The sequence below is a fragment of the Coffea arabica genome, chromosome 6c (genome assembly GCF_036785885.1).
Source record: "Coffea arabica cultivar ET-39 chromosome 6c, Coffea Arabica ET-39 HiFi, whole genome shotgun sequence".
Taxonomy (NCBI): Eukaryota; Viridiplantae; Streptophyta; class Magnoliopsida; order Gentianales; family Rubiaceae; genus Coffea; species Coffea arabica.
Window position 1 is genome coordinate 52,543,827 of NC_092320.1, and position 15,140 is coordinate 52,558,966.

At 33.6% G+C, this 15,140-nt stretch overlaps 1 protein-coding gene across 1 annotated transcript; it reads left to right on the forward strand.

The window, feature by feature from the left end:
• The first annotated feature begins 3,160 nt into the window (after positions 1–3,160).
• Positions 3,161–13,190, forward strand: LOC113691805 (replication factor C subunit 3). Its single transcript, XM_072053843.1, has 11 exons — positions 3,161–3,377; positions 3,471–3,581; positions 3,673–3,705; positions 4,356–4,524; positions 6,209–6,390; positions 7,897–8,033; positions 8,210–8,308; positions 10,969–11,038; positions 11,125–11,199; positions 11,864–11,909; positions 12,842–13,190. Exons 1-11 carry the CDS (start codon positions 3,294–3,296, stop codon positions 12,898–12,900), a joined length of 1,065 nt encoding a protein of 354 aa, XP_071909944.1. The 5' UTR covers positions 3,161–3,293; the 3' UTR covers positions 12,901–13,190.
• Positions 13,191–15,140: the final 1,950 nt, after the last annotated feature.

A 15,140-nucleotide genomic window follows, 5' to 3' on the forward strand; every position in this document is an offset into this window, starting at 1 on the left:
ACACATTTTGTTTTTCTTATTTGCGTGCATCTTTTCGTCCATTGCTTGATTCCAATGATCATCTTTGATAGTCTCATCAAGCCTAACTGGATCACAATCTGCAAATAAAACAAAGTTTATAATATTTTCTTCAGATAAATAATTATCATCACCAACAACATACTCATACAAACGAGTTGGCATGTGACGTTCTCATTATGGATGACTGAATAATTGTATAGAATTTGATTACACTCTAGAAGATGAAGAATCATCAATACGTTGTCTAAACTGCTCTACTAGTTTATCAAATAAATTCTCTTCCTCCAAATATGATAATATTGATGGATATTTTGGTGTAGAATTTGACATTTTCTTATGCCAATCTCAAGCTCCTTGCTCATCAAATATGACATCCTTGCTACTAATCACCTTTCTTATGTCTGAATTCAACAACCTATACCCTTTGGTTTCATGACTATAGCCAAGAAGATACACTTTTTACCTTATCATCCAACTTTTTGATAACATTTGTGATATTGGAATAGGCAAGACAATCAAATACTTGCAAATGAGAAATATTTGATTTTTTACTAGTCCATAATTCCTGTGGTGTCTTCCAAAAATTGCATTGTATGGGAGATCTATTAGAAGCATATATAGCACAACCAATAGCTTCTACCTAAAACCCTTTAGGTATATTCTTGACATGTATCATCAACTTCATTATGTCCATTAGAGTTTGATTTTTTTCTCTTTGCCACTTCATTCTGTTGAGGAGTGTATCTGGCTATCAACTGGTGCTTAATCTCATATTTGTCCAAAAAAATCATCACAGATAGTAAATTCAATTCCACCATCAGTTCTCAAAATTTTAATAAAATGGCCATTTTACTTCTCAATATACACTTTGATACTCTTAAAAATATTGCAAGTATCATATTTGTTTTTCAAAAAATATGCCCAAGTCTTCCTGCTAAAATCATTAATGGAGGTAATAAAATATTTACTACTACCATTGAAAGGTATCTCAACAGAGCATAAGTCAGAATGTATTAACTCCAACGGTTAACTAGCCATCCAAACCTTGCCTTTAGAAAAAGGATCCCCTCAAAATACAAGACTCGTGCTGTTTAGCAGAAAATCAATTGAAGGCAACCCATACACCATATTTTTCCTAGCAAGATAACTCAAACTCTCAAAATTCAAGTGGCCAAAATGCCATGTGTCACAACCAAGTATCATTAAATACAATAGAATTAAAACAAGGCATATCATGACAATTAAGTAATATAGGCCATAAATGACTAGGTTCATATATACCTTTACTATTAGTTCCAGATGATTATTAGTAATAATACCAATGCCATACTTAAATCGCAAATTATATCTTTTCTCAGATTGCTGCCCAAAATTCAGCAAATTATGATAAAGGTTCGACACATAAAAGACATTAGAGATAAAATTAGATTTACCATTCTTCAAAGTAATACCAATTTTTCCTTTTCCAAGCACATGCATCCTTTCATTATTACCAAATTTAATGAAAGATCTAAAACACTCATTCAAATCAGCAAACATATTTTCATCACCACGTATCTGGTTACTGCAGCCATAATCCAATAATAAAATAGTCTCTTCTTTTTTTTACTATTATTCTCTACTATATTAGCATGCCCACTTTATTGTCGGAATTGCATCAATACTCAATTTTATAGTGACCATTTTTTTTACAATTATGATACTGAATATTACGTTTGTGAGAATTATTATTATTTTCTAGCTTACTATTGCAATTATTGTTACCTCTCTACTAGCAAATATTGCCTCTACCAGGACCTTATCCTCTTTCTCTGAAATTTTAGTTCTGCTAATTCGAAATATCACCTTTCTCTTTGGATTTATTTGTCTCCACTTGTAATCCTCTTTCTATCTTTTCTTTCTCTGATACCAAGATGTGAGCCCTCAAAATAATATTTTATCGAATAACTCACAAATAGTGCTATGAGTCGACTAGGGGTGTAAATGAGTCGAGTCATTTCAAGCAGTGCTATGCTCGAGCTTGAGATCAAATTGATATAGCGCTGTTTGAAATCGAGTTTAATTCGATCGAGTTTGAAATTTTTACAAATCAAGTTTGATTTGTTAAGATTTTTGAGATGCTCAAGTTTAACGCATTTGGGTTCGACCAACCTCGAGCCTAATCGAGCTTGAACTCGAGTTCAATTAGAAAAGGAAGTATTTTGAAAATTTACAAGAACTTAGTACTTGTTTAAGTAAAAATGATTAATACTCGACTCGTTTGGCTAAACGAACCACTTGAGATCGACTCAAACTCAGTCAACGCCAAGTCAAGTTGATCGTTTGACCAATTAGCTTGCGAGCAGTTTGCAAACTACTTAGGTCGTTCCATCCCTACACAAAATAAGGTGCAAGGCTTTCTTGATTCTGTGAATGAATGAAACCCAAAAGACAAAAAAAATTCCCAAGTCCAGAAAAACAAAGAAACATAGGGCAAAAACTAGAGATGGAAATTCGGAGGCTTTTTATTAACAATCTTATATTTTCTCTCTTACATCAATGAACCAAGGGGGAGCGATTTTATATAGACTATCAACTAACAAATCCTATTAGGACTAAACATACCAAATCGTACTAATAATCAAAACCACAACTAAACAATGAAATAAGTAGTTTTCTAAATAAAAGAAACTAAAATAAAAGGATTTGGTTTAAATATCCTACATAAATTCATAAAAGTGATGTTATGTTCCAAAATTCTCAACTTTTCCGGATCTTTTTACATACTCAAATTTTGCCATTATCTTGCCAAGTAAAATGCTAATGATATTAAGAACTAATTATGATATTTTGTATTGAAACTTTATCATTTACTTGCTAAGTAAAATGCTAAGGATGTTAAGAACTAATTGTGATCTTTGAAGCGTATCACTAGTTCATATAAAAGCACTACACTGCTTTGATTCTTCATACTTTACAAACAACTTTTACATAGTCGAACCTATTTGTTTAAGTTTTTTACACTTTCCTGGGCCAATTTTCACTACATCCGCAATTATTGAGCCATACTTCGAGGACTTCTGTTTGTGAGGACCTCTTTTGCAATTTACCAACGTGGGATTCCGAACTTTTACCCACCATAGCCAAATCCCCCGTTCCCGCCACTTTCACAGCCACCCCCCCCCCCCCCCCCCCCCCCCCCAGCCCCAGCCACAACACACCCAAACAGCACAAAGCCCAAAATATAATATCGTCATCTCCATCTACTCTTCTCCGCAAAACCCAGAGGAAAAATGTTGTGGGTTGACAAGTACCGCCCAAAAACCCTAGACAAAGTTCTAGTTCATAAGGAAGTCGCTGAGAATCTCAAAAAGCTGGTAATTTGTTTGTCCGATTAAGCATTTTTGGCAATTAATCTGTGGTTTTTTCTTCTTAAATTGGATTGTTTTACTGTTATTGTATATTTCTAGGTTACAGAGCAAGATTGTCCGCATTTACTCTTCTATGGGCCATCTGGGTCAGGCAAAAAAACCCTAATTATGGCCCTCCTCCGCCAAATGTTTGGACCTAGCGCCGATAAGGTGATTTTTTGGGCTTTTAGATTTTCTTTTAAAACTTTTAGATGTTAATTTCTGCTAATTTTAATTGGTTAATTGACTAATGTGAGTGCAGGTGAAAGTAGAAAATAAGACATGGAAAGTAGAGGTAAGATTTTAGTGCTTTGCTTTTTCATTTTTCTTTCCTTGTGTTCTCTGCTAAATCTCTCCACCTGCATATATACGTTTGATAAAAAAAAAAAGCTTATGCCTTTTAATATTTTCTTTAGTATTTTTGGGAAGCAAAACTTAATAGCTCAGAAAATTTAGGTTCTTGGCATGTTCATGGTTATAGGTAAGATCAGAACTTTTGGCATTTTAGGTTAATATAGGCGAATGAAGATCTATGTAGTGATAAATTTACTTGCTTTTTAGTTTTTCTTACTAAACAGAATACAGGACTCAAGCTGATTGTATTATAGATGAGAATTAGGTAAACAAAAATAAGATGGCAGATGAGGTATTTGATAGAAAGACTTGCATTTTATACGATTATCTGGTTTGGCAGGAGAAGGTTTTAGTCGAGTTTTACTGTTGTTTGTGTTTGCTTTTAATATTGCATGTCTGATTGATGAGAAAACTTCCAATGAATATAACTCCATTTGAGTTTTATTGGCTCATGTAGAATTGACGAGTGGAATTTTACTCCTTGCAAACTTAAGTGGCCATTGATGATACATTTGTGTAGGCATTTAGATTTTGTGGCTTGATGCATTAGCTGTTCTCATTTGTTTTCTTTTTGATGGTTCACATTTTCAGGCAGGGACTCGTACACTTGATATAGAGCTTACAACATTGTTGAGCACCCATCATGTGGAAATGAATCCTGCTGATGCAGGATTTCAGGACAGATATGTTGTTCAGGAAATTATCAAAGAAATGGCAAAAAATAGGCCACTTGATGCTAAAGGAAAGAAGGGTTTCAAAGGTAAAATAGTTGTTTGGGCTTTTAAAGTTCGCTAATTCATGGACAGTTCTCAGAATTAGTTTAGAGGTCATGCTGATCTGTTGACTATTTTTGTTGCTAAAATGTGGAGGAAATACTATGAAGCCTGGATGATTGACTTACTAATTTTGTGATGAACCTTTTCCCATTTGTGATGTTGGACCAGTTGATAGCATAATGATAATTTATGAACCAAAAATCCAGACAAAGGAAACTTAATGGAAGACAGATTTGAGGAATGTAAAAGAAGAATGGAAGTAAATGCATTCTGAATGCTGAAGTGCTTGGTCATCCAAGGCATCTAAATAAATTTGTTGTAGGCTTACAGAATGACCAAATAAGGAACACCAGTCAATCGGAAAGTGATGCCTAGAAACACGGATAATTGTGTGTGAGTGTGTCTGCAAGTCTTTTTTCATGAATCCAAGCTTGAAAAAAGAAACCATAAAATTCATCTTATGTGCTACTGATAGTTAACAAATCAAATTTCTGCCTTTCTGTTTCTTCTTTGAAAGATTATATGAGCTTTTTATCTCTTTATGCTCATCATCATTAGGATTGGGGGTGCCGACCTTGCTATTAGTTTCATAGGCTCTTTTCTTTTGCAGTGACTGATTATAATATATATGAACTGTATTATTAGTTTTGCAGGCTTTTTATTTTCTGCAATGACTGGGTATATTGTTTAAGTTTATGTGTGGCTTAGATGTTACGTTGCTTCAGCTTCTTTTAAAATGTTTACCTTTCTCCAGTTTTTTTTTTTTCAATTTATTGGAAAACTGTTTTAGGCATTCTTGGTGCATTCTCAGTATGCATACCTCACCTTCTTGAATAAATCGAAAAGGTTATTGGCGCATGCCTTTCGCTTTGAGGCATAGCCAAACCTAATAGGAGGCAGTGATGTAACGGTTTCTGAATTGTTTGTAGAATATGAATAGCTCAAATTCTTATTTCAGGATGTATAAGCATATTTTGTTGTCCCTTTTACTGGGATTTGATCAACTAAAGTTATTCAACAAATAAAATGCTAATTGACATTAAACCACTATCAGAATAAATACAAGCTGTTAACAAGCACAATGTTCACAGCTTTTTTCTTCTCCCTTTTTTTTTTTTTTTTTTTGCTTTTTCAGTTTCTCCAGTCACATGCTAGAATAAAGAACTAACTTCTAAATCTTGGCACTGAACCTTTGGCCTTGGTGATCTAGAATTCTTTTGCAACTCTTGTTACTGGTTCATTGGTGTGCTCTCTTATTGTCCCTTATTTTTCTTCCATCTTCTCAAGCTAAAATCTTGTAATGAAAATTTGCATTGTTTATCATCATCATCATCATCATCATCTTATTGTTATCCTGTTATCTGTTATCATCACAGTCAGCTATTATTATTGCTCGGGCACTTTTTCGTGGATGACCATTGAGAATCTATATGTGTCCAATTACTCTTGCGAAGTTTCTCAGGAGCTGACTCTGTATTGCTGGTTCTAAAGTAATGCTTAGCCTCTTGCTTTCACACTTTAAAAACTGCTTGGGGAGTGTGACATGTATTGGTCAAACATATAAACACATGGATAGATAGCTTGGTGCTTCGCAGATCATTCTATGTAATGTTGCTAGCACTGAACATTAACTTTTGCTTTTCTCCTTTTTTTTTGGTTGTTCTCCAGTATTGGTGCTTAATGAGGTTGACAGACTTTCTAGAGAAGCCCAGCACTCCCTTAGAAGGACAATGGAGAAGTATAGTTCATCGTGCCGTCTGATATTGTGCTGTAATAGTTCTTCAAAGGTTTCTGAAGCAGTTCGCTCTCGCTGCCTGAATGTTCGAATAAGTGCACCTACTGAAGACGAGGTTAGTGATGAATTGCTCTATTTTAATCAGAACAGCTTTTTTTGTGACACTGCTGTTTTCCTTCTTCTTTTTGGGCCTTTGGTTGGGGGGCGGGGTGGTGGGGGGGTTGTGTGTACTGAAGAAAGTAAAGTAGAAATTTTGGACTATTCAGCTCTGTTTTTTTCAGTTCATCCCTGTGAATAAATAATACCTGTACCATACTACTTTTGGTAGATTGTTTATTAACTAGGCTTGCCCGTTTCATAGCTTAAGTATGCAGTTATAGATGTTCTAAAGTGTAAGCTGCTTTTGAGAACCCATAAAATATAAATCTGAGTCAAAGTGGATTTATGGCCTGGCTGGGAAATTATCATAGTTTTTTTGTCTGTGGCTTGGCTTAACATATTGATTTGTGATTTTTACAAAGGGAGATGATGTAAAGAATTGTGAAAAAATAAATTCATACTGATTGTTCATACATAAATTGCAATTAACATATTAAAGCAACTTGGTTTTCATCCTTGCTGTAAACAGGACAGCTTATTGTACTAGCAATGATATGATACCATAAAAGTAAAATTTTATATAGAAGCTTGATATGAGTAGAGAATAGATTAAGGTCTGTAAAGGCCAAGTGTACAAGCTAGTATTCTATAAGCAATTTTGGGCCACAGCTTGAGTTGAGAGTCAAGTATGCTATTTTTGGCCATTGATAAATGGTTGTCAAGTTAATACCTAAAATGGTTTTTGGTTTTTCAGAAAGTTTGAAACAAAGTAAAGCTTTCAGTATGCTAAGCAGCTTTTTAAATATCATTCATCTTCAAGCAGCTTTAGCTGAAGCAATTAGAACTGCTCCTAGCATTCGTGAACTATTGATTTTGTGACTCTGTGTTGGTTAAATCATTGTCAGTGGAAATAGTATAGTGATAATTGTGCATCAATTATCATAATATCCAATGAAATCAAATACAGCTAGCTTTGAAACTGAATGATGAATCACTTCTGTGCACAATCATAATGGCCGTTTGTTGCTTTCATTCTTTTTTTGGGTGTAAATTTTATAAAAGTATGATTGCGTGTTAGAAACTGAGTTTCCCTTTTCCCAGTTGGCAAAAAATTATCTTCCAGGATAATTCAAAGAGATAAATGATCTTCAAGATTATTTGGGATATTTAAAGAAAAAAACTACATCTATGGCCTGCTCATTATAATTGGAAGAACTAATTCCTACGTTTAGCCTTGTGTTATTTTCTGCAAGTTTTGTTGAATATTTTCCGAATTTCAATGGCATATCACATGTAAGCATGATGTTTTTATATTGCTAAGTCTGGAGGTTGTAATATTTTCATTGACTTGCATTGCTTGCTGGCTTGAACCTTTTTATTTGTCAATCATTTTTTTCTTTGTGGCTTAATCCTGTAGAATGCTACTATGAGTACAATAGTATTTATCTGGAATCTGGTTACATGCATGTGATTTTTAGAATTTCTTATTTCAATTCTTACACCCACTGTTTATTGGATGCAGATGGTCAGGGTGTTAGAATTTATTGGAAAGAAAGAAGGTTTGCAACTACCTCCAGGATTTGCTGCACGCATAGCTGAAAAATCAAACAGGAGTTTGAGGAGAGCAATATTGTTATTTGAGACTTGCCGTGTTCAACAGTTAAGCTCCAAAAACATCTGGATAATGTGAAGAAACTTCATGAAATATTGCATCAAACACCTGTGGAAAATATACTGAAAATTCATTACAATTCGTACCAAGCATTTTGATATATAATGTATTCTTATGATTTGGATTTGTACCAATTGTCATTTCTGGTGGTTTGTTTCTTTAGGTATCCTTTCACAAACAACCAGGCAATACCACCCATGGATTGGGAAGAGTACGTTTCAGAAATTGCATCAGACATAATGAAGGAGCAGAGCCCTAAAAGGTGTGCTGAAATTCCTGATTGTTGCCTATGTTTTATTTGAATTTTTTTCTTTGAATTTTTTGGAGTGTGGTTTATTTAAATTCCCTTTGCTGCGATTGATTAATTGTTTGCGGGAACGTTGTGATTTTTTTCATATTGTTGGAATAAGAAATAAGAACATCAGGGAAAAGTAAGCCTATGAGTAGAAAAGAGATTTTCATTTATTTATTGGAATTGGAAGAGGTAAAATAGGTGGAGAAGAGGTAAAATTGGTGGAAAAGAGGTTCAGATTTTTGGGTGGTACAACAATATGTTTTAGATGTCTTCGGATAATATGGAAGATAAAAGTGGAACATAGAGGATTACAGATCTTGATGGAGAATGGAGATAAACAAGGTGAACCAAGAGAACAGGGAAGAGTTTAACAGAAAATGAAGAAGGGGTAAATGACATGAATTGCAAGAGGAGGGGAGATCATGAAGCATCAGTTGTATAATAGTAGACCAGAGGCTTAGTTTTCTACAGCGTAACTGTTACCCAGACTTTTACCCACAAGGAGTAAATGGGGAATCATTGTGATTATAATGGCAGTATCTGGGTTACTATCTCCATATTAAGTTTTTAATAAACTTTTAAAACTATTGCCGCTTTCATTTGGCTTTCAATGGAAGTCAAACTTTGCTATCATCATCATCAGAGTTGAATCTACAAAATTCGACATTGCTTTAATAGTGTGACCAAGTTTGAATTGTAACATTTGGGAACTGAAGTCAAGGTTGCAGTTATCAAATTCTCTAGTAATTAAGAAAATAATAATGAAAAATATAACCACAGGCCCAAGTGATTTTGTTCTCCGCTTTGCTGCGACATGCTTCAGATGTGCCTCCTTCTTGACCTGCTCACACAAGAGAGCTGAAAACTCCTCTCTGGTCCTCCATCCTTTCATGTTAAAGAGATGGTCAAAAGGACCTGGAAGTCTGTGCCTCATCCTAATTATGCCAAACTGCTCCTATTCTGTTTACTGGAGTACATATATAATGTGCCCTTTCTGCCTCCAAGAACTGAAATGTGCCCTTTCAGCCTCAAAGAACATGATTTTAATTGCAAGTCCATGGTTATCTTGTGGCCAATTGCATGTTTTTCAAGTCCAAGAGATGATAAAAAGGACTTTTAAATTTGTTTCCATGAGCAGAAGCGTAGAAGAAAGAGGGACTGCAACTCCTTGTGTTGAAGCACAGAAGAAAACCTTTTTTGTTTGGTTATGAATTACTAAAAAAAAAGTTAAAGGTTGTCTTTTCTAAGTTTGACTTCAACTTTGACTTTAAAAGTCAATACATTTAATTCGTTTTGGAGATTGAATAAACACTTTTGTTTGCTTTAAAATTGATCAAAAGCCTAATAAAATATATATCTTAACCATTAATTCTATTTGTTCCTAAAAATGTAATACAGGTGATTAGTTGTAAGGGAAAAGAATGACTACATCAAACTAAAGATCGTATTCATGCTTTGTCCTTTCACATACAGAAATATACTCTCTATTGAACATGAGCAATAAATTAAGGTGTCTGTCTTTTCTAAATATGTTAGTCCTTACTTGCAAGTGTGCAAAATAAGACACCACCGCGCACGTCTGACTCTTTTGTGGCATTGCCATAGACACATACCTGTATGGACATCTGTACCTGAGTTCATCTAACACAGCTGCCTAGAATCTGAACCAGATCAAACATGTTTCCATTCCCTTTACTGATTTTCTGGAGTTCCAGATCTCCTGACAATTGAACAGCATGTATGTTTTACAACCGTAAAATCAACACATAGAAACAGATTTCAGCTAGAAGTAATGACTAGTTATATCCTAATTGGGGGTAGAACGCAATTTATAACTGTCTTCATGGTACTTGCTTGAAGTTGAACCAAATTACTAATATGTGGTATGTATTCACTTCTCTAGAACCAATTATGGACTGCATAATCTGTTCTAAGGATATTGGAGCATTACAGTTTTATGTCTTAGATACTTACTTGACTTCTGATTATTCTTTCCTTGTGGTTTAAAATAGAAAAGTATATCTTGTAGCTTCTAAAAGAGAACTATGTATTAGCATTGATGATCCTATATTTGGTTGAAAAAAAATGAAAAATGAAAAATAAAAAAAAATCAACTTAACATTTATGTATGCTAGTTGCTATATTGGAACTTCAGCTGTAATGTGCAGTCAGGCAAAGTACAAGGGTTTGAGGTGCCCATGACTTTGAGATGCTTCTATGGATGACTTCTCCTAAATCTTGGAGTATGAAAAATGTTTCAATACATCCTGCTCCTAATGGATCTTTAAATAGCATGCAATATCACCAAAAGATTAGAAATACTATCAAAAAATTGTCTAAAAGTGAGCATCCTGCTTCTGTTGGATCTTTGGAGTGCATGCGTTTTCACCAAAGGATGAGGAATGCTTTTATGCCTACTTATGATTTTCTATCTTTAAAGCTTCAACTTTGGAGTCTCTAATCTGTTGGATAAAATCCATTGCTTTTTCTCCACTGCAGGTAGTAGGGTAAAGGGATTTATAGCTGGCATGATGATTATGAAATGTTTATTGTTGAGATTGGTTTGATTTTGTTTGCCACTATGTGTTCAGAAACTTTTATGTTAATGGGACATCACTTGTCTCTAGATTGTTCCAGGTTCGAGGAAAGTTGTATGAGCTTCTGACCAATTGCATCCCCCCTGAGATCATATTAAAGGTCTTCCTCATTTCCCTGATGCTCTAAATTTCCCTCTTACTGGTTAGTAATTTTTACCGAATGTGTTAATATGTTTTTGATTTCAGAGACTGCTTTATGAACTCTTGAAGAAACTAGATTCTGAACTGAAGCATGAAGTCTCGTACTGGGCGGCATACTATGTAAGTGCATTTTATTGTCGAAAATTGTTTTTTTTTCCCTTCAATTTTTTGTTGACAAATGCTGTTGAATCATTTGAGTAGGGTCTACGCCAGATGTTTGCATTTGCCAACTGACTTGATGTGGAACTTATCTCCCTTTCTGTGTATGCACTTGTGTCTATTATACACATGTAACACGTACATTTATGTATGTACATACATCTATTCATGTATTACATTTATCATTCTTAGTGAACAAAGTTTTTCTTTTCTGTTTCTTTCTCTGTTTTGCTGTTTGGTCATTACTCTATGGTCTCCAGCCTTGGGAGTTAAAAGTTAGTATTTTCACAGCGTGACCTTGTGCCATTGTGTGCATCATGTTCTTGTGCTAATTAGAAATTTTGGTTAGCCAACACTATTTTTTATTTATGAACTGATACCAGTTATTATTCGCCAAGCTTTTTATTTAGAAAAAACATACAATCTATGTGAGGCTAACAGGAGTGCTTGTTTGCTGAGAATATTTTAAAACACGAGAGGACTAATGAGAAGTGGTTTAGAAAGGATTGAACAAGTTCTTCACAAAGAAACTCAGGAAACTTTTGTAGTTTGCTCAAAAACTCTGCAAATTTATTTTATTTGTCATTATCGTGATTTATTTATTTATTTTGTTCTTTTTGGGCAGGAGCATCGGATGCGCCTTGGACAGAAGGCAATATTTCATCTTGAAGGTACAATACTTGCCAGAATCTGTCTATTCATCTGCATGTATAAGAAAACACTAGTTCACATACTCTGGAATGCCTCATTTTAAAAATTTATTTATATATACTTGTTTTTGCTGCTTGGAATGCAATTGAGTCCTACTTCCTGTTTTCTGAAATGCGCACTAGGGAAATGAGTTAATTTGTCTGATTAGTTTTGTTGGCCTGTTGCATGTATGTTAAATTGTCACTATGATTAAGTGACTTGAAAGACACATTATCAGTATTTAGTGGACTATCCATGCTGTGGCCTTTTTGTTTGGCTAAGAGACTTTTTTACATGTTGGTAAGTTTGAAATTCTGGCTTAATTACTTTTTCTTAACTATCACATATCGAGTTAACATAGAATTATCTGTTGTTAGCAGGTTTCTCAGTGGTTGTCTTTTCTGTTAATCAGTAGGAACTCTTTAAGGTGTTTTGCTGTTGTTCATGTCCAAGCCTTGTCTACTAAAACCTTCCTAAAGGCAGAAGATGACCAGCAATTCTTATTTAGAAAATCATGAACTCTCTTCTTTTTCCTACTTCTGGAAAAAGTTTTGAGTTTTCTTCCTTGCATTGTTCAAAATGCACATGCTGTTTGCATCAGCTTAATTTCTCAGCATAAATTTATGCAGGGTTTTAAAAATTTTCTTTTAAAGGGCTCAGAAACTAAAGCTCCTTGCTTTTGATACTTATTTCCCGTAAAGAGCTGCGTTATAGAGATTATGCTTGTGTTTCTTGGAAAGTAAATTTACTGGTTTTCCATTTGTTGTGCGTACATAACTGATCCAGTTATGCTTGTTATGTTATCAAGTGCAAGCTAGTAAGACATCTGTGATGTAGGTCGTTTGCATGTTTTGTACTGCGTTAGGCGTTTGAATGAGTACCATTCTCATTGGTTTTCTTATTCACGTTGCAGCATTTGTGGCCAAGTTCATGAGCATTTACAAGGGTTTCCTCATTTCAACATTTGGCTAAAGGAGATCAATGCTGAATTTGTTAGCTTCAACTTTCAAAGATAAATCTTTCTTCGTTCAAATGCTTTGCAGCGATGAAGTTTCAAGTAACGTATGTCTTGGGACTAGTCAGTGGTCACTAGTGTCGAATTCTAGGCAGCAGAATGAACCTGGCTTGGGACTTGGGACTAGTAATTACTTGCGTAGTTACATGTACGCGTTCTCATTTTCTTGTACATACATGGTTATTCTGATATTGTGTTTGTATTTGCACTGTAGAATCAAGTTAAGCTATGATGAATTCCTTGTGTACGCATTGCTGCTTCGATATCGTAACTCACTTGAGACTTGACCAATAACCAATGTCATGGAAGCATATCCTCCGTTTGGATTGGCCTATTTTCAAAAGTAAATTTTTTAAATACAATATTACAGTAATACACAAATAAAAACAATTTAAAAAAATATTTCATTGATATAATATATCAAGTATTTCAAAAAATATTTATAGTAAAAGTTTTTCATATATACTGTTAAAGTAAAATATTTAAAAAAAGCACATTCAAAAACAGAAAATCCAAACAGAGTGATAGTTATTAAACTCGACCTGATAAGGAATCTGATAGAGGGATTGGATCACTGATTCAATCAGTGTGTTACTGATTAAATCGGTGAGTATTAATATAATATTTATAAATATAAAAGTAGTAATTCTAATACATATAAAATATATAATAAAGTGCTTTTTGATACTAATTATTATACTTAGAAAGGCATATAATAAATATATAGATATTAATAGAAGATTTAATTTTATTTTGTCATACTTTTAAATAAATAAATAATATAGTCAAGTATAAAACAAATTTATATCAATTGTTTTAAAAAAATATAGCATTATTTTTTATTATTTAAAAACAAAGTAATTTTCTAACTAATTAAATATTGTCAGTTTAAAAGTTAAAAGATTAATTGTATAATAAAAAAATAAACAAGTTTATTAAAAAAATGTAGTTATCAAATAAAAATTAAATAAGTGGTAAAGTCTATATATATTTAAATGAAGATCCAATGTACAAATCTTATCCAAAGCATATATACATTTTGTTTAAAAAACAAAGACCCATAAATTTTTTTTTCTAAAAAAGGTAAAACAGGTCGATTGAAAAATTGGACAGGTTTTCGGTTGAACCATTGGGTCAACCGAGTTTGTTCGGATTTGATTGGATCAATTTCTTATCCAATCAAACTAGAGATTCGGCTTGGTCTAATGATTGGATCATTGGGCCGGGTCGGGTTGAGTTGGATTTAATAACTATGCATGGAAGGAATAAATAGATCAGTGTACAATTTATTTTTAGCACAAATCATCTAAACAACATTGAACTATTTATATAGTATGTTTTCAAAACTCTGTACTTTTTATGCTTAAAATTGCGTGATATTTATGTTAATTGATGAAAAACTTGTTGAATATATTTCTTCTTTCAGTTTTCTTTTCTTTCACCTTTCCTTACATCCGTTCCTAATTCCTACCAATGTGGTTGACTTGATGGGCAACGGTATTTAATTTTCTTGAGATTTCTTACAATCACAAACTCCACATCCAACTATATAAAAGCGGGAGTTGGCACCTAAATTGGCTTGAAATTGCCACTTTAGGTGGTAGCCTTAATTGGTTTTTTTTCGATCGAGTCTCTATTCACATCGAATCCCCCTCCCCTTCCCCCTAGATTAGGTTATAAGAATTCTACCGTTTCGACCAAAAAAAAAAAGCCAATGAATAGTCACTTTTTTGTCAAGCGGTTATCACGTAATTTTCAGCAACTTTGATGGCTTTTGTTTTGGTTGGTTTTCTTGGCTTTTCGGCAACTCCATTTGCATGAGGCTTTTGTGAGGACCCAAAAAATATATATATAAACCTGTGCATATTTCATTTGCATTTTCTTTAATTCTTTAATAATTTCTAGCATTACTTTCACCTGTTTCCAAATAAGTTCGTAAAAACACTTTTCATGCGAGAAATAATATAATTTTCCTAAGTTATGAAATTTCTTGGTTTTGTTAGACTAAATTAAAATCTTTAGGGTTAGATTAATTTTTTCGCCTTAACATAAAATGTTAGAATACTTAATTCCTTTATGCTAAATTAATGATACTTGAGTCGATAGCTTTACTATCTTAAAATAAATTATTTAAGTTCCTATGATTAATTCCAATTAGTTGCTAATGTTAAATGTTAATAAGAATTTCCGCGTTAAG

Bases quoted from the DNA above. Each gene is read 5' to 3' on its own strand.
- LOC113691805 (XM_072053843.1), top strand. From the start codon at position 3,294: ATGTTGTGGGTTGACAAGTACCGCCCAAAAACCCTAGACAAAGTTCTA. The intron at 8,034-8,209 runs GTTAAGCTCCAA...TTGTTTCTTTAG, and splicing joins GAGACTTGCCGTGTTCAACA to GTATCCTTTCACAAACAACC. The intron at 8,309-10,968 runs GTGTGCTGAAAT...ACTTGTCTCTAG, and splicing joins AAGGAGCAGAGCCCTAAAAG to ATTGTTCCAGGTTCGAGGAA.